Raw genomic sequence first — 27,519 nt, 5'->3', positions numbered from 1 at the left:
TGTCCCTGCAGGACCCAGGGGGGCCAGCTGAGAGGAAACCACTCAGCCATGGTTCTCACCCCTCCCTCCCTGACCCAGGCCCTCCCAGAGCGGCCTGTTGTCCCCTGGAAGCCAGCACAGGCATGGACGCCTGGCCCTGGCACATGCAGGGAGGGTGCACAGGTGAGCCGAGCAGGTCCAAGGCCCTCAGGAGATGTGAACAGCTGAGCTCAAAGGCCAGGCTAGGGTGCGGCCATGCTGCCCCGTCCTGCCCCCTGCAGGGCACCCAGGATGGCTCCTGGGCCAGGCACCCCCAGGGGCCCTTCTGGCTGAGTGCCCTCCCGGGGGGCCCCCCCCCAAGGGTCCTGTGTCGATCTTTAAGCCACAGTGCCCCCTGGTGGCCTCCATGGGTCCAGCAGCCAGAGTAAATCCAGCCTAGGGAGCGCGGGCCCCTGGTGCCTGTGGGACGGACAGGTCACTGTGGGTGCCAACAGGGTCCCTGCTGTGGTGAGGATGGGCAGCTTTGGCCCATTCGAGGGAGGGGGGGAAGGCCACCAGCCAGGGGAGAAGTGCTGGAGGTGCGGTGTCCGTGCCGCTCGGACGCACTCGGCCAACCCCACAGCCACACCCTGGGGACACTCACGGACCCCCAGCACCAGAGGCTGGCTCCGACCTCTGCTGGCCGCCACGTCCCAGGCCCACAGGCTGCTCAGACCGCTCTCCCTCAGGGCCCTGCTGTCTTCTGGGCTGAGTGGGGACAGCCCCGTGCCACAGCGGGCCTGACAAGGCGACCCCACGGGCAGAGGACTCAGGGCAGGCAGGGGCCCAGGTGTCACTGCGGCCCTCCCTCTGCTGACGGCGGGGGGCAGGTGGCGTGGACTGCCCCGCAGGCGGGCAGGCAGGCAGGTCCCCGCCACACACACAGCAGACCCTGTTCTCCGGGGACTCACACAGGACAGGAGACAGCAGCACGTGGGGAACTGCGGGGTTCATTCAAAACCAGCCCCTCCCTCTGTCTCTGCGGGCGCTGGGCCACGCCCCCTGTCCTGCCAGGCGCACCCCGGGCGCAGCAGCCTCCTGGGCTTGGCCCGGTCACATGGCGGCCTCCATGTGCAGGGTCTTCAGGGCCTCGGAGATCTGGGCGCTGGTGTCTATCTGCCCATACACGCCCACCAGGAAGGCGCGGTACAGCAGCCTCCTGGGCTTGGCCCGGTCACATGGCGGCCTCCATATGCAGGGTCTTCAGGGCCTCGGAGATCTGGGCGCTGGTGTCTATCTGCCCATACACTCCCACCAGGAAGGCGCGGTGCAGCAGCACGGCCGCATGTTCTGCAGGAGAGCCGGGGTGAGGGGTGAGGGGTCAGGGGGTCAGGGGTCAGGGGCTGCGGGCGCCGCGGCCGGCAGGGCCTGCACACACTGGGGCTGGCGGCTCACCTTGGCAGAGCAGCGTGTACTCGGGCAGGTTCCTCAGGGCCGTCTGCACCACCTCCAGGTCCCGGCTGCCCAGGCAGTACATGAACGTGGGCAGGAAGTCGGCCGCGATGCTGCATGGGGCACACGGGGCACACGAGGTGGGCACCGCCCCTGGCCCCACGCCCAGGCTGACCCAGCTGCCCTGCCGGGCCGGCGGCCGTGGTGGACGGGGCGGGCTCACCTGGGGTTGCTCTGCATGGAGCGCAGGGCCAGGCTGAAGGCCAGGTCACGGCAGGACTCTTCGGCCGAGCTCATCAGCCGCTGCAGGTTGGTCTGGGGAGAGGGGGGGAGCTGTGAGGTGACCCGGCACAGGCTCGGCCCGCCTCCGCCCTGCCGAGGTGACCCGGCACAGGCTCGGCCCGCCCCCGCCCTGCCGAGGTGACCTGGCACAGGCTCGGCCCGCCCCCCGCCCTGCCGAGGTGACCCGGCACAGGCTCGGCCCGCCCCCCACCCCACCGCGGTGACCCGGCACAGGCTCGGCCCGCCCCCCGCCCTGCCGAGGTGACCCGGCACAGGCTCGGCCCGCCCCCCACCCCACCGAGGTGACCCGGCACAGGCTCGGCCCGCCCCCACCCTACCGCAGTGACCCGGCACAGGCTCGGCCCGCCCCCCACCCTGCCGAGGTGACCCGGCACAGGCTCGGCCCGCCCCCACCCTACCGCGGTGACCCGGCACAGGCTCGGCCCACCCCCCACCCTGCCGAGGTGACCCGGCACAGGCTCGGCCCGCCCCCCACCGCACAGAGCCTTGACCCCCTCCGCTGGGTGGCAGGACGCTCCCACTGTGGGAGGCTCAGGCGGTCACAGCAGTGAGGCCCTGGGGCGGCCCCTCAACCCCGACCCCGCTCACACTCACCGAGAGGCAGCCCAGGACCTCAGGGAGGACCCCCACCCTCACCCCACCCTGCTCACACTCACCGAGAAGCAGCCCAGGACCTCAGGGAGGACCCCCACCCTCACCCCACCCCGCTCACACTCACCGAGAGGCAGCCCAGGACCTCAGGGAGGACCCCCACCCCCACCCTCACCCCACCCCGCTCACACTCACCGAGAAGAAGCCCAGGACCTCAGGGAGGACCCCCACCCTCACCCCACCCCGCTCATACTCACCGAGAAGAAGCCCAGGACCTCAGGCCTGCGCCGGGACAGCTCGTCCACGTCGCTCAGCGCCTCCAGCAGGTCTAGGACGGCACGGGGAGGGGCTCGTGAGCCCCTGCGTCTCCCACCCCTCACGGCGCACAAGCAACCCCGCGCGGGTGGGGAGAAGTCCCCAAGCCTCAGGAGAGAAGGCACCGCAGTCCCGCGCCATCCATGGTGGGCGTGGTGCAGGGCCCGGGGCTCTGTGGTCGCGCAGGCTGGGCGGGTCAATGGCTCACCGTGTCTGGGCGCCCTGAGCCCGGCACCCCGACTGTCCCTGAGCATCCGCTCTGCCCGCAGCACAGCACCCCCGACACCTCCCCCAGGTCCTCCTCTCGTGGACGCTCCAGGCGGGGCCCTGGGGCCCGGGCGCTGTGGGGCAGTGCGGGCACCAACCCCACGTGGGGCAAACCAGCCCCGCTCACCCTCGACGGTCTGGCCACGGGACAGCCTCTTCATGTAGGGCGCCATCTCAGCAGCGGTCAGCGGCGTGGAGAGGGAGACGCTGACCAGGGGCAGGGAGCCGGGAGCGCGCTCGTCTGCAAGAGAAGTCGGGCCAGGAGGGCGGAGGACGCTCAGGCCCGCCCGGCCCTCGGGGAGCCTCAGACCGCGCTTGACCTGGCCCCACAGAGGCCCCGAGGGCCAGGGAGACAAGCGTGGGCGGTGCTGAGCGGCAGACGGCTGCCGTGTACTGGGGACACCCCGATGCCCCAGCAGGCCCCGGAGCCGGCCTGGGCGCCCACTCACCCTCCCCATCCTCGTCCAGGCCGCGGTCAGATCTGCCGTCTCTGCTGGGGAGGCTGAGTCCCGCCAGGAGCGACTTCAGCATCACCAGGTCGCTGTTCTCAAAGGAGAGGTCGCTGGGGAGGGAACACGGGGTCACCTGGGGGGCCCCACAGGCCACGTCCCCCAGGCCCTGGGACGAGGACCGGCGTGAGCGGGGCAGGGCGTCCGCAGCAGGACGCTGGGGCTGTCCCACACCCCCCACCCTGCCGCGGTCCGCCTGCAGCCCCCGGCCGGCCGGCAGGGCGCTCACTGGAGGGGGTCGGCGTGCTCCTGCAGGAAGCAGATGGCGGCGGGCGCGTTGCAGGTGAGGTACTTGTGGATGAGCTGCACGAACTTGCTGATGAAGGGCGCCAGGTGGCGGGAGGACTTCCTGTAGTTCTGCAGGGGGGCCCAGCGGCACAGGGCTGTTCAGAGCCGAGACCCCTGCCCACGCTTCCCGCCCACGGCCCCACTGGGGCGGCAGCCACGACTTCCTGGCCGTCAGCACGGCGCCCGCGGACTGCGGCTGCCCCAGGCAGTGCTGCAAGTGGTCAGACACGGCCCCTGTCCCCGAGCTCACCGCGCTGACAGCGGGCACCCAGGGCAGGGGACAGCACAGCCACCAGACGCGCAGCACGGCGGGTCTGTGCCGGGCTTCTCAGAACACGGCCCCCCACACCCACCAGCAGCAGCCGGATGAAGGAGAGCAGGCAGTCCCACAGCGCCCCCTGGTGCTCGCTCCGGAACACGTGCGGCTGCAGCAGCTCCAGCACCCCCAGCACGTGCAGGAAGAAGGCCAGGTGGTTCTGCTGCCGGAACTCCTGGAAGTTGAGGTGGGTGCGGCCGTGCAGCAGCGCGGCGACCATGGGCAGGTGCCTGGGGAGGGCAGAGGCCTTGGTGGGGACCCTCCACCCCTGAGCCCCGACCAGAGGCCCAACCGCAGTCCCACACCCCACCCAGGACTCTCTGCTCCTGGGGGCGGGGACGCGGTCCCCGTGGCCCGGGAGTCAGGACTGCAGCTCTGGGCCTGCGCAGGGGCAGGGCCGGGCACGGCCGGGCGGTACCTGAGCAGAAGGATGGGGTGGGCCACCGCCAGCTTCCTGCAGGCCATGTTGGCATCAGCCACTCGGTTCTCGGACGACCGGGAGTCGCTGGTGTCGGCGAGCAGAGTGATGAAACGGTGGATGAGCCCGTCCAGCTGAGAGGAGGCAGGGGTGAGGCCTGGCGCCTTCCCGCCCTGCCTCATGGAACCCCAGGACCCTGCGCCCCTCCTGCGGCGCTCCTCGCATCGAGTCCCCAGGAAATCCCTGGCACAGAAATAACCCGGCAGCCCCCGCGCTGACGGGCAAGCGACACGCCCAGCGCGGGAAAAGGCCAAGAGCAGGAGTGAAGTCCGCTTTCAGCCATGCGGTACAGGTGAGGAAGCAGACGGGTGTCACTCTGCCGGGCATGACGCACCTGCAGCCGGCGGCCTGGCCCACAGCCCAGCACCCACCCAGGCTGCAGCTCCCGGGAGCCGGAGAGCGCGGGCGCCAGCATCTGGCACGGGGGGCGGGCCTGGAGGTCAGTGCTGCGGCCCCGCCCCCAGAGCGGGGGCTCCACGGGGCACAGGGACACATCTGGAGCCCGAGGGTGCCCCTGCAGTGGCAGCCCCGGCTGTATGGGCTGACGGGCAGGGGGCGGGTGGACGAAGAACGCTCTGTGCTTCCAGCAGGCCGGAGCAGGGGGCGGGCTCCGCTGCCCTTGCACCAGCTTCCCGTCCCTGACCCGACGGCACCCCTCGCCGCCTGGCCCCGTGCGAGCAAGGGCGCGGCGGCCTAGGTGCCCTCACCTTGCAGATGCTGCCGCTGGCGGCGCCTTCGCTGCGCACGAGCACCTCGGGCACGGGCACCCGGAGCTCCGGCCGCTGCAGGTAGAGCTGCAGGAGCAGGTCTTGGCAGCGCCTGCCCAGCGTGCTGCGGAGAACAGACGGGCTTTGCTGGGGCGACGGACGGCGAGGACCTGGGACCACCCGGGACCACCCCGGCCCCCGCCGCCGGCCCCGCGCACCTGTCCCCCCACTGCTGGATGCAGCCGGCCAGGTGCTCGGTGGCTTTCCGGACGCCCTCGTGGTCGCCGCGGCAGCAGCTGAGCAGCAGGGGCAGCCGGGCCTGGATGAGGGAGCAGGCGGCCGCGTCCCCGTCCTGGCTCCGCGTCTCGGCCTCGGCCAGGATCAGCTCCACCAGGCTGATGAGCTCCGCGGCCTGGATCCGCAGCACCAGCTCCTCCCGCCGCTTCTGCAACCAGGCACCCGCCCGTCAGCCCCGCAGGCCGGCGAGGGCCACCTCCACGCGGCGGCCACCCCCAAGTCCCACCTGCGGGGTGCGCTGGTCCCTGCCCTGCCAGATCCGTGGAACGTGGATGCAGGCCCAGAGGAAATCCAGGGAGGCGGAGGGGTCAAACCTGCAAGGAAGAGGGGCCTGGCGCAGCTCCCAGGCAGAGGGGGGACAGCACCCCCGCGGGGCCCAAGGACCGCCGCGGCAGAGCCCTAGTGCGAGCGGCACCACGCCTCCAGGGTACCTGACACCCCTGGGCACCCCGGAGCCGGTCATCCCCCACGGGGCGGGGCTGAGGCAGCCACAGCGAGGCCCAGATGGGCTCTGGACCACAAAGGAAGAGCTGTCCCCCCAGGGCCCGGGCCGCCAAGGCGCCCTCTCTGGGGCACTGTGGGGGCTGCTCGCCGAGCTGCCGGCTGCCGGGCTCTTTGGGGACCGTGTGGCTCCGTGCCCTCCATGCTGGAGCCGCTGGCCCGTGTCTGCCCGGAGCTCTATGGCCGGCGGACGTGGGGACCTGCCTGGGGAGCCACAGGCCCCCGGGGTGGGGCGCTCACCTCTGCTCCCGGCTGGTGCCCAGCACGACACGGATACACTGGTGCAGGGTAGACCAGCTGGACTGGTGTGTGAAGAGGGCCAGCAGGTAGGGGCGGAAGGACGGCACCTGGACCCCGGCGTGGCCTTTGCCCTGGGAAGGGAGGAAGCGGTGGCTCTGGTCGGGTTGGCCGGCAGCGTCCTGGTGCAGCGGCCCAGGCGGCACAGGACAAGTCTTCGTGGAGCCTCAGCGCCCCCAGGTTCAGGGGCCTGGCTGAGCGGGCAGGGTGGGGCGGAGGGGGACGGACACAGCTCCCCCGGCTATGGGCCTCTCGTGTTTCCCCGGCCCTGCCCTGGGAACATCACGCGGTGCTCCTGGCAACGCTGCCCCTTGGGGTGACACCAGCAGCCTCGCACCTGCACTCCCTTCTGCTGGCCACAGCCCACCCTCGCTCCTCCAGGGAGACCCGGGCCCCACCTGCCAGAGTCAGCCTAAGGGGAAACGCACCCGGGCCAGGCCCCGCACGCCCTGCCCCCGCTACCTTTCTCCGGGAGAAGAGCAGCTTTTGCTGCAGGTCGGGGCAGCTGCTGACCACCTCGGGGTCCAGCATCTCCAGCCAGTCCACCAGCAGCCCCGACGCGGGCCCCAGCCGTGTGGGCTCCAGGCCGCCACCGTCGGCGTCCGGCTCCTCCTCCTGCAGCAGCAGGGAGCTCACCACCACGATGGGCTTCGTGGCCGGCAGCGGCCCGGCCGCGTCCGCGGGGGCAGAGAACAGCGCCGTCAGCAGCTCCTCCAGGTGGGGCGAGCGCACCTCGATGAGCCCTCGCAGCACTGCGTGACAGACACAGGCCAGGCTCAGCCGGCGCCAGGGGAGGGACCTGTGCGGCCGGGGCCCGGGGCTGGGCGGTACCTTTGCTGACCAGCTCCGGCTCCACACTGCGCTGCTCCCCAGACTTCAGGGCGGCGACGATGGCCCGCACGGTGGGGCCCACCACCTCCAGGTCACGGCGGAAGGTCAGGGCCTCAGCCAGGTGCAGCAGCCCACTTCGCACTGCAGAGAGGCAGGGGTGACCGCCGCCGCCCGGGCTCCAGCCCCTCCCGCGGCCCGACACCCCCGCGGCAGCCCGGGCCCCACCCTCACCGTCGCTGATCCTGTGTCTGGCCGAGTACCGGGTGGCGAGCTGCTTGAGCTGGGCCTGCAGGGGCCCGCCCTCCGCGGCGGAGCCGTCCAGCCACTGCAGGAGCTGCAGCAGCACTTTGAGGAGCAGCGAGGAGAAGCCGGTGTCCTGGGGCACGCAGCGCTGCGGGAGGGCCGGCGGCACCTGAGCCACGTTTCATCCGGGAGAGCTCGGGCAAGCGGGAGCTGAGCCCAGAGGAGGGGCCGCTGGGCACCCCACACCCCTGGGCCACTGGGCCAGCGCCTCCCCAACCCCACCGCTGCAGAGGGCGAGCAGTGAACACACAGCTCACCAACCGCTCCCACGGCACACAGGCAGACCAGGCCTGCACTCAGCGGCAGGTGCACGTATGCACAAGCACCACCCCCCTCGCACCTGCTGTGTGGACAAAAACACGAGAGGCCAGCGCTGTGGCAAAGCGGGCGGAGCCGGCTAAGTGCCGGCAGCCCATGTGAATGCCACTTTGAGTCCCGGCTACTCCACTTTGATCCAGCTTCCTGCTAATACGCTGGGAAGGCAGTGGAAGACGGCCCAAGTGCGTGGGCCCCTGCACCCACGTGGGAGACCTGGAGGAAGCTCCTGGCTCCTGGCTCTGCATCAGCCCAGCTCTGGATGCTGCAGCCATTTGGGGAGAGACCAGTGGATGGAAGACCTCTCTCTCTTTCTTTCTCTTCCTCTCCTTCTCTCTCTTTCTCTGCCTCTCTGTAACTCTGCTTCTCAAATAAACAAATACATCTTTAAAAAAAAAAAAAGAAAAAAACTCCTGCTAAACTCCGGGGGCGGGGGCGGCCCCCGCATGTGAAGCTGGCCCCATGCTGGAGTGTGGGGTTGGGTCCCGGTGGCTCTGCCTCTGGCGGCAGACGATGGCTCAGGTGCTTGGACCCCTGCACCCCTGTGGGAGACCAGGGTGGAGCTCCCAGCTCCAGGCTTCGGCCTGGCCCAGACCTGGCTGTTGCAACCCCCTGGGGAGCGAACTAGTGGATGTAAGATCTGCCTGTCTCTATTCCCTCAAATAAACAAACCTTTAAAAAAGCGAAAGCGGCTGGGGCAGCCCCTTGGGCAGTTCCCCCTACACACAGGAACGGATCCCCAAGGCCATGAAGCACAGCCCTTTGTGGTGTCGGCGTCCCCTCGCCCCAGGCGGAGCCCTTGTCCCGAACTCTGCTCCCCCACCCCCCGGGCCCAGGTACCTGGTACTGGTAGAGCTGGCGCAGCAGCGGGCAGGACAGGAAGTGGCTGCGCTGCATGGCCATGACCAGGGCCCCGCCGTGGGGGGAGCCCAGCAGCGTGGCCATGGCCTGCAGGAGACGCACCGTGATGCCCGGCACCTCGGGGTTCCCTTGGCGGACTCGGGCCAGCTCCTGGCCCAGGGCCTGCTGTAGCGCCAGGGCGAGGGGGCGGGAACGGGAGCTCTGCCATCGCGGGTCAGGGTTCAGCGGGAAGATCTGCAGCCGCGGGGTGGGCAGGTGAGCACCCCACACAGCTCAGGCCCGTGCCCCGCGCAACTGCGGCCCCAGCCCTGTGGGCCGAGGGGCCCAGAACCCACGAGACTCGTGCTGGGGGCGGCCACGAGTGCCGCACGAGGGACAGCACGGCAGAGGGGCCGTGCGTGGACTCGGCAGTGTGCAGGGCAGGGCCCCCCCCACCCCAGACACGCGGGCTGCTGTGCGTCAGGGCCCAGCCGCGGAGCCGGTACCTGAAGGAACATGCCGGCCAGGTCGTCCTCGGGGCCGAGCACCCGCACCTGAGTCCCAGGCCGGATCCTCCCCTGGCCTGGGGGCTGCTCGGGGCTGCTCTTAGGTCTTGGCGCCTCTGTGCTGTCTGCGGGGGGTTGGGGGGGGCTGTCATCGGCTGGGAGCTGCCCGCAGCTTCCGGAAGGTGGACATCAAAGCCAAGCCCTGCCTGGCACGGGACCATCACCCAGCCACCCCCCAGGCCCCTCCCACTGACCCCAGGCCTCGCTCAGGCCTTAGGAAGCACAGCCCTTAGCGAGCAACCAGCACACCAGCCAGAAGCTAGCGTCCAGCAGGGGGACGGCCAGGGCGCTGCTGCGGGCCCAGTACCTCGCCGGGCGGGCAGGGAGGCCGTGAGCAGGGAGTGGAAGGTCTGGCCGCCGGAGGCACCACGCTCGTGCTGAACCTCGACCAGGTGCGCCATGTAGTCTGCAACACAGCAGCACTCAGACCCGCGCGCCCGCACCCCGGACGCCGGCACCCCGCTCCCGCAGGCCTTCGCGAGCTGGGCTTGCGCTCCCAGCACAAGACCTGTCAGCAGGGAGAGACCCCTGGCCCCAGGGAGGGCAGGCCTCGGCCCGACGTCGTCCGACCCCACGCTCCAACGCCGACACTCACTCTTGTCCATGATGTTCTGCTCCAGGGTCTGGGGGTCGTGGGCCACGGCCTGGTCCAGGTGCTGCAGGAGCTTGCTCATGCTGGACACGGGGATGCCAAAGGACTGGACGAAGAGCAGCAGCTGCTGCGGCTCCAGGTCCTGCAGGGCTGAGGGCCAGGCCTGCTCGGTGACCCCGAGCCCGCAGAGCCCGCCTGAGGCCGACCTCCCCCCCCCCCCGCCAGGGGCTCCCAGCACTGCTGCAGAGCGAGCGCCCGACAGAGCTGGGGCTGCCTGGCGCAGGGAGCCACACACAGGTCCCTGTGGCTTCTCCTGCTGGCTCCCAGCTACGTGACCTCGCCTCCCCGGTCACCAAGGGCTCCTCACAGCTCCCAGGACGTGGCCGGCCCTGGTCCTGCCCATTCCACAGCACCTTCCCCTGCCACAGCGCCCAAACCTCACATGCCCTCCAAGGAACTCAGCACCCCTCCGCTCCCAGCCACTTCCTGTCCCTCTCTTCCCGGGGCCCGGGCACCAGGTCAGAGCTCGTGTAGATGGGTCAGAGTGAGGCCCGGGGCTGCACCTGCGTCCACCAGGCGAGGGACCTCGGAGCGGATCATGCGCAACTTCAGCCAGTCGGGCAGCAGCAGGGCCTCCTCGGACGTATCCACCAGGAAGGCCGTGGGCAGGGGCTGCTTCTCCGGAAACCAGATGTCCAGCAGCGCCCCGAACTCGCCGTCACCAGCTTTAGGGGAGACAGCAAGTGAGCAGCTGTCCACACCCAAGAACGACCAGCGGTCACCCAGGCAGGTCTCCCCTTCAGAGTGGGGGAACCGAGGCCCAGAGAAGGAGGGAGGCTCAGGCCTGGTCAGGTGCCTCCCGGGCTTCGTTCAGTGTCCACACCGGCCCAGGCGGCCAGCACTGGCCCCTTCATCCTCAGGGGAGAGGCTCGGCCGTGGCCATCTGCCCAGGGATGGGTATGGCCACAGGCAGAGCCTGGCCCCTTTCTCAGGCTCCACAAGGCCGCAGGACACAGGACGTCCCGGACAAGGACAGTGCAAAGCCGGCCTGCCCTCGCGGCCATTCCCTCACCCCGATGGGGTCACACGGTTAGGCAAAGCCCACCCACACAGCGCCAATCTCCAGCAGGGGTCCATCCCCTCCCCTCCCCTGCCTTCAGGGATGGCCTGAGGGAGACAGAACAGTCAGACGTCAGCCAGCAGGGAGTGGAGAGAGGCTGCTGGCCAGAGGGGCCGACCAGCTGGGGTCCCCAGGCTCTCAACACGACCCCGGCCACACACGCAGCCCGGGCTGCTCCACAGCTCCACCGGCTGGCCAGGGAAGACGAGACCGGGACAGTGAGAACCTGCCGGGCTCCTGGTGCTGTCATGCACAGGACCCCACACCCCACCGGCAGCTGAGCACGCCAGGACCGGCACCGCCTGCCCTCTGTGGAAGCAGCTGAGCCAGGATGGGAAGGGAACCTGCTGCCCTGCCCACACTGCCCTGTCCACGCTGCTCACTTCCCCCCAGGAGCAGAGCCCGCAGCCAACCCTGGGACGGGGCAGGTGCTGCCTGGGACAGCCCCGTCCCTAGCCGGCAGCCACTCACTGCGGGGCGGGCCCAGTGTCAGCAGAATGACCATGGCGTGCACCACAAGGATGTGCATGGTGGCCGTCTCCCCGCTCGTCCAGCGCAGGAAGACCTGGTCCTGGGACTCCGACTGTGGGGAGGGAGGGTGGGGAGGAGGAATGGTGGGCTGAGCGGGCGCAAGGCGGGGCCTGGGTGGGGTGCAGGGGGGGGGCCTGGAGGGCGGGGCCTGGGCAGCGCGCAGGGGCGGGGCCTGCCTCACCCAGCTGTACACCTCCTCCCCCTCCTTGCTCTTGCGCATGCGCTGCACGTAGCGGGAGAAGATGGCGAGCAGGGCGCCCAGCACGGCGTCGGACGTGTCACTGCACGACAGCTTCGAGAAGAGGTGGGACATGATGGTGGAGCGCTCCACGACCAGCCGCGCCACGTCCTGGGAGGAGGCGAGGGCCGTCAGCAGCCGCCCGGGGCCCCAGCCCCAGCCCCCCCTGCAGTGGCGCAGCTCTCATGGCGCACTGGCTCTGCCGCAGGGCAGCCCGCCCGCCTAGGCCGCCCCGGGCCACCCTCGGCACCAGACTCGCTCAGGCCACACGGTGGGCGCCGACTGGAGTCCACTCCAGCCCCCCGCAGGGACCCCGCTTCCCAGTGATGCTGCTCATTCACGGAGTCGCGACCAGGACAGAGCGAGCCCAGCCAGAGGGCAGCCCCGCACCACGGCGTCCTGCAGCACCTGCGCGCCCGCCCCCACCCGCCGTGGCCGGCGCCCGCACGGCGGCACCGGTCACTCCTCACACACAGGCGTGAGCACCCCCACTGAGCAGCCCCGCAGCCGGTGCGCACGGCGGGCCCCTCACCAAGGCCAGGTCGCTGTGCGGGCCCTGCTCTTCCACCGGCGTGTGCTGCGACAGGTAGACCAAGTAGGCGCTGATGGTCTGCGGGTCCGTCTCCATGTGGATGGCCTGAGGGGGAGGGCGCGTGAGCTGGCCCGGGCAGTGCGCGGCCCCGCCTCCCCACAAGCACAGCCCCCCACCTGCTGCAGTGCCAGGGCGGTGGTGGTCCTGACGCTGTCGAACAGGGGCAGCCGGGGCAGGTCCCGCAGCAGCCACTCGTAGCCCTGCAGCGCGTCCGCGGCCCCGGGGTCCTCCTCCGGGGGCTGCTCCTTCTCCTCCCCGTCCCGCAGGCCGCCCTCCGAGAGCACCAGCGACAAGCCCTGCAGCGAACACACGTGGCGTCCACACCCCAGGCCTGGGGGTGGCGAGCTCTGTGCACAGCACAAACCCCGCGGGTGAGGCCCGCCGCTCCGGCACGCAGCCCGGCCAGAGCAGCGGCAGGCGGCCAGTTCTGCCCGGGTCCACGTCCTCCCACCTTTCTCCACGTGGGAATCCGCGCAGCATGGGCGAGCCACACGCACCTTCATGGCCAGCACTCGGGAGGCCACCTGGGAGGAGCCGAGGCGGCGCAGGAAGTAGTCGAGCACCTCGCACGTGGTCTGCTCGTCGGCCTTGGGGCCCAGCAGCAGGTCCTGCAGGCGGCCCAGCAGCTGCCGCTGCTTCTGCTGCCTCTGCGGGGCACAGGGGCGTCAGGGGCGTCAGGGGCGTCAGGGGGCGGGGGCGGGTCAGCAGGGGGCGGGCTGGCCACGGACCTGCCGCTTCTTGGCCTTCTGCTCCTTGCTCTCGCCCTCCTCCTCCTCCTCCCCGGAGGCGGCCTCGTCCGCAGCGTCGTGCAGCAGGAACTCGCACAGGCACTGCACAGGTAGCACGTCCAAGGAGCCCTCGCTGGACTGCACCAGGTCGGCCAGCCAGGGCATGGACTGCGAGGAGGCCTGGGAGGCAACACTGTGGTCAGATGCAAGTCCACGCTGTGCCCTCCCCAGCTCCCCCCGCAACAGCGGGCACGTCCACGCCCTGCCCCTCTGCCCCGTCACTCACGCTGTCCCCGTGGCACCTGCGGGCACGTCCACGCCCTGCCCCTCGGGCTCACCTGCCTCTGGATGATGTCGAGGAGGAAGTCAGGGTTGCGGCTGCGACACAGGAGGTGCCCGAGGCGGAGGGACTGGTTGAGGCCTTTCACTTGCTCCAGGATGTGGGGAGGGGGCCTCCGGGGGGGCCCTCTGGAGGGCAGAGGCCACAGACGCGTCAGAGGCCATACGCACAATGTCCCCCACCCGCAGTAACTGTGGGCACGTCCACGCCTGGCCCCTCTGCCCCATCACTCACGCTGCCCCCTCCCCCACCCCAGCTGCTGAGCCCGAGCCCCATGGGGTCTGACCGCAGAGAGCCGAGGCACACGGGCCAGGGCCTCCTGCCTCCACCCCCACCCAGCACGGGCCCAGGCCCGGGGCTGCCCACGTGGCCCGCGGGGGCCGGCAGAGCGTACTGGGGGTCCAGGCTGGTGAGCTGCGACAGGAGCAGGCTGCTGCTCTCGGTGATGGTCTGCTTGGTGGATGCGGCAGCCAGGTGGCCCTCGAAGGCCAAGATCTCCTGCTTCTCGCGCTGGGCGAGCTGCAGCTCCCGGCTCACCATCTCCGTCCGTGTCTCCTCGTCCGTCAGGGTGCACGGCGGGTAGGAGTAATTGCTGAAGACGGAACGTGCGAGAACTCGGCATCCTGCCCGCCAGGGCTGGCTCCGTCAGCACCGCTCAGGGCCGAGCAGGGTGATGACGCCCAGCGTGCCGCCACCCGGCGCCCGGCTGGAGCCGTCACAGAGCCCCAGGCCCACCGGCGAGGCGGGCAGAGCCGGGTCCTGGCACCGTGGCCCTGGGTTCTTCTAGCACCCCTGCCCCGCCCCTCGCTCTAAGGGACCAGGCGGCCCTACCCCCTCGCTCTAAGGGACCAGGCGGCCCCGGCCCCTCGCTCTAAGGGACCAGGCGGCCCCGCCCCTCTCTCTAAGGGACCAGGCGGCCCCGCCCCTCGCTCTAAGGGACCAGGCGGCCCTACCCCCTCGCTCTAAGGGACCAGGCGGCCCTGCCCCCTCACTCTAAGGGACCAGGCGGCCCTACCCCCTCGCTCTAAGGGACCAGGCGGCCCCGCCCCTCTCTCTAAGGGACCAGGCGGCTGCACAGCTCTCTGAGGAGCGCTGGGGGTTTATCCCCTCACAGGCTCCAGAACTGAGAGCTGAGAGGCCACGGGCCAGTCACGGGGCACACGCCCGTCCCGACAGAGCCCCAGCTCAGGCCGCACTGCGTGGCACTGCCTTCTGCACGGCACCCTGGCCCGGGAGCCCACCCTCCCGGTCCCGCCGGCCCCGCTGGCCCCGCACAGACACCCAGCGTGGAGGGAGCTGCAGCCCCCAGCCCCAGCTTCCCCGCCAGGTGTGCTGAGGCCAGGCCCCACCTGCCCCGGCTGCGCTGTTCTGTTCACCTGCGGATGGTCCCAGGCGGCCCCAGCCCCCACCCTGTGCTGTCTGGGCTCTGGCTCCCGAGCCTGGGCCACGCCCCTCGGGGCGTCACTCCAGACAGCAGCACAAGTGGCACCCAGGACACCCCCAGCCCGGGGACAGAGGGAAGCAGAGCACCCAGTGACCCAGAACCGAGTCTGGCAGCACGCGGGAGCCAGGCGCACAGCAGGGCCGGCTCCAGCCCAGGCCCAAGCCCCGACGTGAGCCGACTTACTTGGTCATCACCATTTCCATGAGCATCTTCAGGGTGGGGTACTCCTCCCAGGCGGCCAGGCCTAGGGCACAAGGGGGCGGGGTTGGGGGGCTCCCTCCGGCATGTGACCCCCTCCTCTGGCCCCTGGTGGGCTGCCCCGCGCTGGCAGAAGGCTCACCGATGTTCTCCGGGTTGAAGGCAGCGACGACCAGAAGCAAGGGCCAGGCCTTCCAGTAGAGGGTGGAGATGGCGAGGTTCGGGGGCTGGTACCTGGAAGGCAGCGCTGGCCTCAGGGGCAGGAACAGGCCCCAGCAGACGACCCAGTGACAGGTCACCCTGGGGCTGCCTCGAGACTGCAGGGGCCAGTGCCGGGCGCAGCGGGTGAAGCCGCCGCTGTGACGCCGCATCCTGCATGGGCGCTGGTTTGAGTCCCAGCTGTTCCACTTCCGGCCTCGCTCCCAGCTAATGCGCCTGGCAAAGCAGCAGGAGATGGCCCACATCCTTGGGCCCCTGCACCCACACGGGAGACCTGGAGGAAGCTCCTGGCTTTGCTGTGGGTCAGCCCTGGCCACTGGGGCCATTTGGGAAGCGACCCAGTAGACAGAGCTCTCCTTCCCTCAGCATCCTTCCGTCTTTGTAACTCTGCCTTCCAAACAAAAAAGTAAAATCCGTAAAAAACACAGAACACTGGGGCAGGCGTTTGGGGAGTGAGCCAGCAGGCGGAGGGTCACTGTCTTCTCCCTTCAATAGTAAACGGAACAAACATTGAAAGCCCTGTGATGCTAACACTGGGCTGGGACGTGGCACAGCGGTTAGACCCTGCTGACACCAGCGCCCCCTGTCGGCATGGCCGAGTGCAGTCCAGCATCCTGCTGGCCACACCCCGTGAGGCGGCAGGGACACTCAGTGCTGGGTCCCTGCCACCACGGAGGTGACCCCGACTGGCTTCCAGGCCAGATCTGGCCCGTCCCAGCCTGGGCTGCTGTAGGCATTTGGGAACAAGTCTGTGGGTGGAACCCAGCTCTCCTCTCTCTGCCTTTTAAATAAACAAAACCCCACCGCCCCTCCTGGCAATTTCTCCTCCAGCCACAGCTGGCCAGGCCCCGGGCGCGCACACGGCCCACCCCACGGGCGCGCACACGGCCCACCCCACGGGCGCACACACGGCCCACCCCACGCAGAGGCCTGGGGCTCCTCGTTCACACCCCGCAGTTTCCCGGCTGCTCCAAAACCCTGGGCCTTTCCCAACCTTCCCAAGCCTCAGCTGTGTGTCTGTGAAATGGGGACACACTCAGCGCACGGGCATTCTCTGCCCCTCGGACAGCCAGACACGGCCCTGCGACGCTAGCAGCGCCCACGCTCGGCCCTCTCTGCCCCTCGGACAGCCAGACACGGCCCCGCAACGCCAGCAGCGCCCACGCTCGGCCCTCTCTGCCCCTCGGACTGCCAGACACGGCCCCGCAACGCCAGCAGCGCCCACGCTCGGCCCTCTCTGCCCCTCGGACTGCCAGACACGGCCCCGCAACGCCAGCAGCGCCCACGCTCGGCCCTCTCAGCTACGCGCACTGAGCACAAACCAACACAAGAAAGACAAAACAGAAACAACCTGCTCGCCAACCAGAAGATGTGCCATCCATCACCTGCCGCACGCCCGAGCAGGGCTCCCGTGAGGACGCCAGGGCTCAAAGCCACCAATCTTGAAAATGACCAGGGCTGGGGGACCCAGGCCTGCCAGTCCTAGAGCCCAGCACGGACAGCAGCGGAGACGACGCGCAGGTAAGGGCTGGCCCCACTCACGACGGCGGCCTGCGACTGAGCGCGCCAGGGAATTCGGCAGGGAGAAGTCTTTCCAGCAGCCGGACCCCCCCCCACACACACACACACAGGACACACAGATCTTAACTCAAACCCGGCCAGACTCGGCCAGGTGTAGGACCTAAAACTGCGCCGTCCTCAGAGCAGGCAGGCTTAGGTCTCCAGGCCAGGCCATGGCTCTCAGGGAAAGCAGACAAGCAGGACTCGGCCAGCGCCGGGACCTGCGAGCCCGAGCACAGGGAGGTCACACACCTGCCAAGCACAGGTCCGAGGGGCTGCCCCTGGAAGAACTCTCGCAACAAAACCACAGAGACCCAAAGCCGGTCACACGGCAGGCCGACGGTTTGTCTCCGCCCCCCGCCCCTGATGCCGCCTCCTGCCAAGGAGCACCCGGGAAGCGGCAGCTGTGGTCCAAGAACCTGGCTCCCTGCTGCCCACGCGGGAGCCCACACGGAGGCCCAGGCTCCTCGCTGCAGCCCGGCCCGCCACGACTACCGTGGGCATCAGGGGAGGAACTCCACCCCATCGCCGTGCCTTGTGAACAAGTACACAGTCGGCGCACGAGCTGGCGCCCCACTCCTAGGAGCCTGCGTGACACGACGCCACAGCAGCAGGTGCCAGGAGACCCCGGCTGCGGACACAGCCACACGGCCACGGGCACACGTGCTGTGCCACGACACGGTGAACCTGGCAAACAACCCGCTCACCGAGGCAGCAGGCGGCCCCCTCCCTGCAGGACTCCCTTTCCACACATGCCCTAGGAAGGCTGAGCCGGACGGGGCGGGGGGGGGGGGGGAACCCTCATCACCGCAGAGGCCTGGCACCCGGCCCGGAAAGCCACGGGAGCCACGCGGCGACCGCGGAGACAGGGCGGGCCCCTGCTGTCCAGAAGACAAAGCACGTGTGTGCCAGCGAGAGTCCCAGCAGATAAGGGGGAGCGGGGCGGGCAGAGGGCTAGAGCGGCGACCACACAGGGCTCTGAGGAAACGGGGCGGGTGGGGGCTCCAGCAGCGGCCGTGCAGGGCTCCTGCAGGCCTCCCGCAGGGCTCCCACAGGCCCGGCGCTGCGCTCTGGGCTTACCCGGGCGGGAGCTGGATGTTCTCGGGGTGGTGGTAGGTGCACAGGTCTGGGGGATGGGGCGGGTGGGGGCTCCCGCAGGGCTCCCACAGGCCCGGCGCCGCACCCTGGGCTTACCCGGGCGGGAGCTGGATGTTCTCGGGGTGGTGGTAGGTGCACAGGTCTGGGGGATGGGGCGGGCGGGGGCTCCCGCAGGGCTCCCACAGGCCCGGCGCCGCACCCTGGGCTTACCCGGGCGGGAGCTGGATGTTCTCGGGGTGGTGGTAGGTGCACAGGTTCAGCACGGCGTCGATCAGCTGGATCCTCTCCACCTTCAGCACTTCCACATCTGAAACCCAAGGCCGCACTGTCCCAGCAGCCCCTCCACGCCCTTCAGGGGACACTGAGCTCACGATTCGGCTTGGCTGAGGGAGAAGGCGGGGTGGGGCGACCAACAGGAGGCGCCATGCGCCCGGACAAGGAGACGGCGCCGCGGCAGAGGGACGCTTCTGCATGGGGGCCGTGGGCCGGGGCTAGAGAGCAGAGCCACACATAGGCACGGCCTGCTGGGGCTGGGTCACCGAGGAGTGGACAAGAGCAGGCCTTGGCCGGGCAGGGCCCAGCCCCCAGGCTGTGTGCACCAGAACCCAGGCCGTGGGTGGTGGGAACGCTCCCACTGGGCCCAGCCACACAGGGAGTGGACACGCTCCACAAACAGCACAGGCTGAAGGGCGGCTGAATGCACGCGGCGCCGCCGAATCTCACCTCCAGCCCCAGGCCTCCCAGGGAGCCACCTACAGTGGGATGAGGACGGATAAAACCCGGAGCAGACGAGGTGCCACCCAGCGCAGACAGACCCCACGGCGAGCCATCGCCTGCAGGCTCAAAGCCCAGCACAGCCCCGGGACCGTTACCGTCAGCCTGCACGGCTGCCGCTCGCTTCACCAGGTGGTCAGCCAGCTCCATGGCGTCGGCGGGGCCGAGCGGGAGCTCCCGGGACAGCCCGATGACCAGGATGCGCATCAGCGTGTCCTCCAGGATGGGCACCTCCGAGCAGAGGCGCAGGAAGAAGCTGCGGGACACAGGGCGGGGCCGGGGCTGAACCCTGCAGGGAGGGGCCGGGACAGGGCAGGGCTCCGGCCCCTCCAGGCCTCCTGGGCAGGCAGCCCCCACCCAGCCCGCCCTGCTCACTTGCGGTCACTCTCGGGCGGCCAGTTGTCCCACTTGTAGTAGGTCTCAGGCTGTTCCGTGAAAAGCACCTTGTGCAGGCTGCGTGGTACAAGACAGCTGCTCAGCTCACAGGTACCGGGGCACCACGGGCTCCCGCAGGCCCAACGCAGCCAGGGCCCCTGCCCTCAGCGCCGGCCGGCAGGTACAAGACAGCTGCTCAGCTCACAGGTACCGGGGCACCACGGGCTCCCGCAGGCCCAACGCAGCCAGGGCCCCTGTCCTCAGCGCCGGCCGGCAGGTACAAGACAGCTGCTCAGCTCACAGGTACCGGGGCACCACGGGCTCCCGCAGGCCCAACGCAGCCAAGGCCCCTGCCCTCAGCGCCGGCCGGCAGGTACAAGACAGCTGCTCAGCTCACAGGTACCGGGGCACCACGGGCTCCCGCAGGCCCAACGCAGCCAGGGCCCCTGCCCTCGGCGCCGGCCGGCAGGTACAAGACAGCTGCTCAGCTCACAGGTACCGGGGCACCACGGGCTCCCGCAGGCCCAACGCAGCCAGGGCCCCTGCCCTCGGCGCCGGCCGGCAGCTACAAGACAGCTGCTCAGCTCACAGGTACCGGGGCACCACGGGCTCCCGCAGGCCCAACGCAGCCAGGGCCCCTGCCCTCAGCGCCGGCCGGCAGGGCTGCCACTCAGGGTGACCGTGGCCCCTCTGCCACACACCGGCACATCTAGCTCCCAAAGGGCCCAGCCGGGGGTGGGGGAAGGGGGCACCCCGAGGCGACAGGCTGCTGCCCGGCAGGTCAGCGGGTGCTGGGAGGCGGCCTCCCCGCGGGCAGAGCCTGGGGAAGTGGCTGGGGCCGGGCCGTACCAGTGCACGTAGTCCTTGGGGGCGAGCTTGCTGATGGAGGGGACGACGGTGTGCAGCCACCAGACGGCGTCGCGCTGGATGGCGGCAATCTGGTTCTGGAAGGAGCGCAGCACCTCGAGGTCTGAGACAGACAGGTCCGCGGTGAACGCCACGGCTGTGCGCACAGCTCCCATGAGGGAGGCTGCACAGAGCAACCCGGCTTCCGGGCCGTCTGTGGGCAGGCGCGTGTGTGCCCAACGAGAGCCAAGGCAGCGTGGGGAGCGGAACCCTCGGAGCCGCCACCTCGCTCCAGCTGATCGCCCACAGCCCACAGCCCCGCTGACCTCGACACTGTCCTCCTCCTGCCCTGCCCTAGCTGGAAGGCCACCACGCCTCGGCCGCCCGACCGTAGGCTGAACCTCAGTGAGCAGACGGTGCAGGCGGCGGGCGGCTCGGGAGCCCCTCGGTCCCCTCCAGTGGCTATGCTGTGGGAGCCCCTGCTCTGCCCCAGGAGCCTCTGGGGACAGCCTGCAGCTTCAGGAGTGCCCCTTGGAGCCAGGCTCGGCCCCACAGCCTGCCGCCTACAGCCCACAGCCCCACAGCCCTGAGGCCCCACGCCCCACAGCCCTCTCCCTCTCCCACACCCCATAGCCCCGCAGCCCACGGCCCTGAAGCCCCACATCCCTCTCCCTCTCCCACAGCCCCACAGCCCACGGCCCTGAGGCCCCACGCCCCACAGCCCTCTCCCTCTCCCACACCCCATAGCCCCGCAGCCCACGGCCCTGAAGCCCCACATCCCTCTCCCTCTCCCACAGCCCCACAGCCCACGGCCCTGAGGCCCCACGCCCCACAGCCCTCTCCCTCTCCCACACCCCACAGCCCCGCAGCCCACGGCCCTGAGGCCCCACGCCCCGCAGCCCACAGCCCTCTCCCTCTCCCACACCCCACAGCCTGCTGCCCACAGCCCACAGCCCTCTCCCTCTCCCACAGCCCACAGCCTGCTGCCCACAGCCCACAGCCCCACGGCCCTGAGGCCCCACAGCCCTCTCCCTCTCCCACAGCCCACAGCCCCGCAGCCCACGGCCCTGAAGCCCCACATCCCTCTCCCTCTCCCACAGCCCCACAGCCCACAGCCCTGAGGCCCCACGCCCCACATCCCTCTCCCTCTTCCTCTCCCACAGCCCACAGCCCCGCAGCCCACGGCCCTGAAGCCCCACATCCCTCTCCCTCTCCTACAGCCCCGCAGCCCACGGCCCTGAGGCCCCACGCCCCACACCCCACAGCCCATGGCCCTGAGGCCCCACACCCCATAGCCCACAGCCCTCTCCCTCTCCCTCTCCCACAGCCCCACAGCCCTCTCCCTCTCCCTCTCCCACACCCCATAGCCCCGCAGCCCACGGCCCTGAGGCCCCACACCCCATAGCCCACAGCCCTCTCCCTCTCCCTCAGCCCCGCACCCCGCACCCCACAGCCCCGCAGCCTTACTCCTCTTCTCTCCTTTGTCCCAGGCGATGCCGGCCTCCTTCACCTGAGCCGTGATGCCCAGCATCATGGACACGGCCAGCACGTCTGTGATGTGCACCACGAACCGCTCCTGCAGGCGCAGCACGGCGGCGGCTGACTCCGGAGGGCCGGCCCCCGGCGGACCCACTCCACACTGCCCAGGGGCCAGAGCAGGACCAGGAGACCCCAGGGGCTCCCGCACTGGCAGAGGGCCGGCAGGGGGAGCTCCTGGGCCCGTCGGGTCTCCGGACGGGACGTGGCCCTGCCACCGCCCCCTCCCTCCAGCCCGGATCACTCCCTGCCCCTGCTGCCCCGGCACCTGCGCACACGGCCCTTCCCACTCCCCCCAGCCCTGCCAGCAACAAGCCTGTCCACACCCAGCCCAGGGGCCGCCCACCTCCCATGCCCGGTCAGCTGCTCCTGGGTCCTCCCACGGGACAGAGCCCACGCTTCCCACAGACCGCGGCAGAGCGGCTCTCTGCTCCCGGCGCCACCCCGAGCCCAGGGCAGCAGGAGCAGGGCGCAGCGCGGGCGCAGTGGGCACCTTGAACTCCATGTCCAGGTACTGGGGCTCCCGGCGCTCCTGCATGAGCCCCAGGCAGAAGGCCTGGAAGTTGACCTCGTGCTTCGTCTGTTTGATGATCTCGCGGAGCAGGGCCCGAGAGGCTCGGAGGTAGTCGTCCTTGCTGGTCAGCAGGTCCTGGAAGACCATGGCCAGGAACTGGGCAGAGACACCACACCGCTGTGACGGCCATGGCGGACGGTGCCCCTGCCACGCCCCCACCAGGGCCTCAGCTTGCACAAGGCGGGCAGGCTGGTCCTGCCCGGGCGAGCACGGGGACCGCACCTCCCTCACTCCCCTGGCAACTGTGGTCGGGGGCTGGGGTGGTGTCACGTGCGTGCTGACCCGGGCAGTGAGGCCACAGACGCCTCCCTGCTCTCTCGGCCCAGCCCACACCCGGCCTCCAGAGGCCTCCAGCTGAGAGCTCAACCGACCCGCAGCCGGCACCCCCCTCGGGGCCACAGCACTGCTGTGTTCAGAAGACAACCGGACCCAAGGGACCTGAAGGCTGCACTCGGGAGCCCCCGGGAAGCCGCTCTAGACTCAACCAATGGGGCTTCAGGTTCCAGGGGCAAGAGCACGCGCCCCTCACCCCCGCCCCTCCAGAGCCCCAGGAGCTCTCCGTGCTGAGCCCCACCCCGCCCCACGCCCGCCAGGGCCCTGTCTGCCCCGCCCCCGCCCCCTAGCCCCGCCCACCTTGAGGCACCAGCTGAGCTGTGCTGAGCCCAGCCCCGCCCCCGGACGCCGGGCCCCGCCCCCGCCCCGCCCACCTTGGGCGCCAGCTCGGAGCTGTGCTGCAGCACCGTGTATAGGATCTGCATGTTGTTCGGGTTCCGGGCGTTGGACAGCTCGTTGAAGATCACAAACTTGATGGTGGTGCCCAGGTTGTCCTTGTGCGCCGTCAGCAACTCCCTGGACACAGCCCAGCACGCAGAGGGGCCTGAGCCGGGGGCCCTCCCCCCACTGCCCAGCACGCCGCTGCCCGGCCCCCGCTCAGCCTGACACAGGGCAAGCAGTGGGCCTGGGCCAGGCGCCCCGCCCCCGCCCCTGACGGCGCCCCGCCCCCGGCCCGCCTACCTGACACACAGCATGTAGTGGGGTCTGGGCCAGGCGCCCCGCCCCCGGCCCGCCTACCTGACGGCGCCCCGCCCCCCTGACGCACAGCATGTAGTGGGGTCTGGGCCAGGCGCCCCTCCCCCGCCCCGCCCACCTGACGGCGCCCCGCCCCCGGCCCGCCCCTGACGGCGCCCCGCCCCCTGGCCCGCCTACCTGACGCACAGCATGTAGTGGGGTCTGGGCCAGGCGCCCCGCCCCCGCCCCGCCTACCTGACGGCGCCCCGCCCCCGGCCCGCCCCTGACGGCGCCCCGCCCCCGGCCCGCCTACCTGACGCACAGCATGTAGTGGTTGAGCAGCACCTTGGGCTTGAGGCGGATCTTGATCAGGTGGGAGATGACGTCGGTGTCCTCGGGGCCGTGCGTGTTGCAGTTCATGCACACGGACATCAGCAGGTCCTGCGCGGGCCTGGTCAGCTGTGGGGAGGCCGGGCCAGGGCTGTCATCGGCAGCTCAGCGCCGGGGGTGCGGCCACAGCGAGGCGTCCCCCCCGCCCCGGGGTTCTGCAGCGTCCCCCTGCCCCCCGCACCCCGGGGCTCTGCAGCGAGGCGTCCCCCCGCCCCCACCCCGGGGTTCTGCAGCGAGGCTTCCCCCCCACCCCCACTGGGGTTCTACAGCGAGGCTTCCCCCCACCCCCACTGGGGTTCTACAGCGGGGCTTCCCCCCACCCCCACTGGGGCTCTGCAGCGAGGCGTCCCCCCGCCCCCACCCCGGGGCTCTGCAGCGAGGCTTCCCCCCGCCCCCACCCCGGGGCTCTGCAGCGAGGCTTCCCCCCGCCCCCACCCCGGGGCTCTGCAGCGAGGCGTCCCCCCACCCTCACCCCGGGGTTCTACAGCGAGGCGTCCCCCCACCCCCACCCCCACCCCGGGGCTCTGCAGCGAGGCTTCCCCCTCCCCCCGCCCCCACCCCAGGGCTCTGCAGCCAGGCGTCCCCCGTCCCCCACCCCCACCCCCACCCCGGGGCTCTGCAGCGAGGCGTCCCCCGCCCCCACCCCGGGGCTCTGCAGCGGCCCCCGCCCCCCGCACCTTGGGGTTCTGCAACCACATCTCCAGCTTCTGCACGGCCATGAGCCGCACCTCCTGGTAGCCACAGGTGCAGGCGAGCAGCCGCAGCAGGTTCCGGGACACGCTGTCCATGGGCTGGCGCCGGTTGAGCTGGTCTCGCAGCACGTCCAGCACGTACTCCTCCACGCTCTCTGCCAGGTCCTCGTACCTAGGCCCGGGGGGGGGACGGAGCACAGGAAGGGTGGCTGTCCGTGGGGCGCCCAGCCCGCCCGCGCCGCGGCCATGGCCTGGTCCGAGCGTGCGCACACCCACCTGGGCATGAGCTGGCCCTCCTGCTCCGGGCTCAGCTTCTCCTCCGCCATCAGCAGCTCCGTCTGGCTGTCCTCCTCCTCCGCCAGCGAGGGGTGAGGGCTGCTCCCTGCGGGGCGTGGAGAGGGGTCGCGGAGGCTCCCCGCCGCCCACGCCTGCCTACACCCTGCCTACACCCGCGCAGGCTCTGGGGCAGGGAGGGGGCTTACCGGCACCGGGCTCCCCGCCGCCCCCACGCCCGCCCACCCCGCGCAGGCTCTGGGGCAGGGAGAGGGGCTTACCAGCACCCGGCTCCCCGCCGCCGCGCCCCACCTCCCCCTGCAGCAGCATGCTCTTGGGCGGCATCTTGGTGCCGAAGGCCGTCTGGATGTTGTCCACGAACGTCCTGCAGTGGACGCTGTCCACCCAGATGCGCTCGCCCAGAGAGTCCTCGATGTACACCTGCAGACCCGCCCTCAGCTCAGCGCTGCAGTGCGTGGGGCAGCGCGCGCACACACACACACACACAGAGACAGACAGACACACACACATGGGGCACACGGGGCTCTCCCTGCAGCCAGTGCGCGCGCACACACACACACACACACGGGGCTCTCCCTGCAGCCAGCGTGCACAGGGGCAGCACACACACACACACACACATGGGGCACACGGGGCTCTCCCTGCAGCCAGCGTGCACAGGGGCAGCACACACACACACACACACATGGGGCTCTCCCTGCAGCCAGTGTGCACACACACACACACACACACAGCACCCCTCCCCGCCGCGCTCTGCCTGCCCACGGCCGACTCGCCTTGACGAAGGTCTCGGGCCAGTTCTCGTCCTCCTCGTAGGCGGCCATGAGGAGGTTGCAGGCCAGCACGGACACCAGGCTGTTGCCCTTGGCCTTGAAGTTGATGGAGGCATCTCTCCGCAGGAGGCTGCACAGGGCCTGGTGGAAGGGGCCGTCACCGGAGCCCCGCCCCGGCCCGCCCCCCACCCCTGCGCCAGGGGCTGCACAGGGCCTGGTGGAAGGGGCCGTCACCGGAGCCCCGCCCCGGCCCGCCCCCCGCCCCTGCGCCAGGGGCCGCACAGGGCCTGGTGGAAGGGGCCGTCACCGGAGCCCCGCCCCGGCCCGCCCCCCGCCCCTGCGCCAGGGGCTGCACAGGGCCTGGTGGAAGGGGCCGTCACCGGAGCCCCGCCCCGGCCCGCCCCCCACCCCTGCGCCAGGGGCTGCACAGGGCCTGGTGGAAGGGGCCGTCACCGGAGCCCCGCACCCCCGCCCGGCCCGCGCAGCCCCACCTCGATGACGCCCTCGGTGGCGAAGATGTTGGGCTTGATCTTGGCCAGGTACATGAGGCCCAGGTAGAGCGTGCTGTCCGGCTTGGCGCGCGTGGCCCGCAGCTGCTTCACGGCCCCGCACAGCACCGCCTCCACGCGCTCGTCATTGCCGTCCAGCTCGGCCGCCTCGATCTCGTCCAGCAGCACCGTGGGCAGCACTGGCGGGGGCCAGAGCGCCGGTCACCCCGTCACCCCCAGAGCGCCGGTCACCCCGTCACCCCCAGATCACCCCGTCACCCCCAGAGCGCCGGTCACCCCGTCACCCCGCAGGGTGGCCGCCCGGGGCGGAGGCTCCTGGGCTCCCATCCGCTGGCCCTGGGGTCAGCGTCCGCCCTGCCTCCTACCCCACCCCCGACACCTTAACTTTGCTCCATTTCCCGGCCCCGCCTCCTCCCCACGCCCACGCCGTCCACGCCCACACGGGGCCTCTCCTGCAGCCAGTGTGCACGCGGAGGGAAGCCAGGCCCAGCTCGGCCACCGCCCACGGACCCCCCCCCCCGCCTCTCCTCCCGGCCACGGCCCCGCCGGCCTCACCCTCGATGGGCACCACCGACGGCTCCTTGATGGACGGGGAGATGGCGCGCTTCTCGGCCACGGCGGCCTCGGCCAGGCGGCCCAGGGCGCTCAGCGGCGGCGTGGAGGAGAGCTTGGGGCGCTTGGTGAGGCCGGTGAGCGCCGCGGCCCCCGACAGCGCCGCCGCGTCCCGCTTGCGCTCCGAGGGCAGCCCCGACGGCGCCGGCTTCAGCAGCGTGGACGCCGCCTTGGACTCGCTGGCCTGGCCCTTGGAGCCCAGCGCGATGAAGTCTCCGGGCGGAGGGTGCCCTGCGCGGGGAGGCACGGAGAAGCCCGCTCGCCGCCGCCCGCACCGCCGCGGGGCCAGGGTGCGGGGTCCCGGCTCCGCCCTCAGCCCTCGCCCGCATCGCTGCCCGCTCCCGGCAGAGGCTCCGCGGGGCCACGGTGCGGGGTCCCGGCTCCCGCCCCAGCTCCGCCCGCACCGCCGCGGGGTCCCGGCTCCCGCCCCAGCTCCGCCCGCATCGCTGCCCGCTCCCGGGAGAGGCGCCGCGGGGCCACGGTGCGGGGTCCCGGCTCCCGCCCCCCAGGCCCTCGCCCGCACCGCCGCGGGGCCCCGGCTCCCGCCCCCCAGGCCCTCGCCTGCATCGCTGCCCGCTCCCGGCAGAGGCGCCGCGGGGCCACGGTGCGGGGTCCCGGCTCCCGCCCCAGCTCCGCCCGCACCGCCGCGGGGTCCCGGCTCCCGCCCCAGCTCCGCCCGCACCGCCGCGGGGTCCCGGCTCCCGCCCCCCAGGCCCTCGCCCGCACCGCCGCGGGGTCCCGGCTCCCGCCCCAGCTCCGCCCGCATCGCTGCCCGCTCCCGGCAGAGGCGCCGCGGGCCACGGTGCGGGGTCCCGGCTCCCGCCCCAGCTCCGCCCGCCCGGCGCACCTGAGGGCTTGGCGGCGGCGCTCGGCCTGCGCACGGCCGGGGGCTTGGCGCGGTTCATGCCGGCCCGCGCCTGGGTCCGCTCCCGGCCGAGGTCCCGCACCAGCCCCGCACGCCGGCCGGGGAAGCAGCCCCGGCCCTCACACCTCCCGCGTCTCCGGGCGCCCCGGAACCGGAAGCAGCCTCCTGGGCCGGCAAAGCCGACTTCCGGGGCAACAGGAAGCAAAATAGAGCGGAGGGCGTGTCTGGGAGCAGGGCCTCGGGGGCGTGGCGGGCGGCGAGTGCACCGGGCCTGCAGCGCCCTCTGCTGGCGGGAGGCTGGCCGGGCTCGGCTGCGAGGCCCGGAGCGGGAGGGGCCTGCTCCTGGCCTGCGCGGGTGACGTCATCGAGGGGGCACGCCCACGGGCTCTCGGCCAAGAGGGTGACGCCAGGGTCGGGAGCCCTGATCCTCCCATCACCCCGCCAGATAGCGGGTTCTGAAGTGGTCGAGGATGCTGG

The 27,519-nt window shown here is 71.3% G+C and overlaps 1 protein-coding gene across 2 annotated transcripts; it reads right to left on the bottom strand.

Moving 5' to 3' along the window:
• Positions 1-951: 951 nt before the first annotated feature.
• Positions 952-27,148, bottom strand: INTS1 (integrator complex subunit 1). Of its 2 annotated transcripts, XM_062179866.1 has the most exons (46): positions 27,025-27,148; positions 26,121-26,408; positions 25,548-25,744; positions 25,060-25,197; positions 24,544-24,703; positions 24,266-24,371; positions 23,975-24,161; positions 23,221-23,366; positions 22,607-22,748; positions 21,819-21,995; positions 21,257-21,365; positions 19,793-19,913; positions 18,944-19,021; positions 18,667-18,824; positions 18,005-18,101; positions 15,060-15,151; positions 14,903-14,963; positions 13,670-13,867; positions 13,274-13,403; positions 12,936-13,115; positions 12,705-12,854; positions 12,324-12,503; positions 12,148-12,252; positions 11,559-11,726; positions 11,318-11,429; positions 10,290-10,451; positions 9,730-9,876; positions 9,442-9,540; positions 9,075-9,199; positions 8,569-8,823; positions 7,342-7,501; positions 7,111-7,251; positions 6,742-7,031; positions 6,223-6,353; positions 5,708-5,795; positions 5,403-5,629; positions 5,185-5,308; positions 4,418-4,551; positions 4,037-4,229; positions 3,625-3,752; positions 3,336-3,448; positions 3,014-3,127; positions 2,562-2,632; positions 1,634-1,725; positions 1,414-1,523; positions 952-1,308 (listed from the first exon to the last, which is right to left on the bottom strand). In XM_062179866.1, the coding sequence occupies exons 1-46, from the start codon at positions 27,080-27,082 to the stop codon at positions 1,193-1,195; spliced, it is 6,558 nt and encodes a 2,185-aa protein (XP_062035850.1). In that variant the 5' UTR covers positions 27,083-27,148; the 3' UTR covers positions 952-1,192. The 2 variants fall into 2 exon arrangements, with proteins under 2 accessions (XP_062035850.1, XP_062035851.1); XM_062179867.1 differs by lacking the exons at positions 23,221-23,366; positions 23,975-24,161; positions 24,266-24,371; ... (3 more) ...; positions 26,121-26,408; positions 27,025-27,148 and adding an exon at positions 23,106-23,120.
• Between the last annotated feature and the right edge of the window lie 371 nt (positions 27,149-27,519).

This window comes from Lepus europaeus, chromosome 21, assembly GCF_033115175.1.
Source record: "Lepus europaeus isolate LE1 chromosome 21, mLepTim1.pri, whole genome shotgun sequence".
NCBI lineage: Eukaryota > Metazoa > Chordata > Mammalia > Lagomorpha > Leporidae > Lepus > Lepus europaeus.
This window is presented reverse-complemented; position numbering and strand designations above follow the sequence as displayed.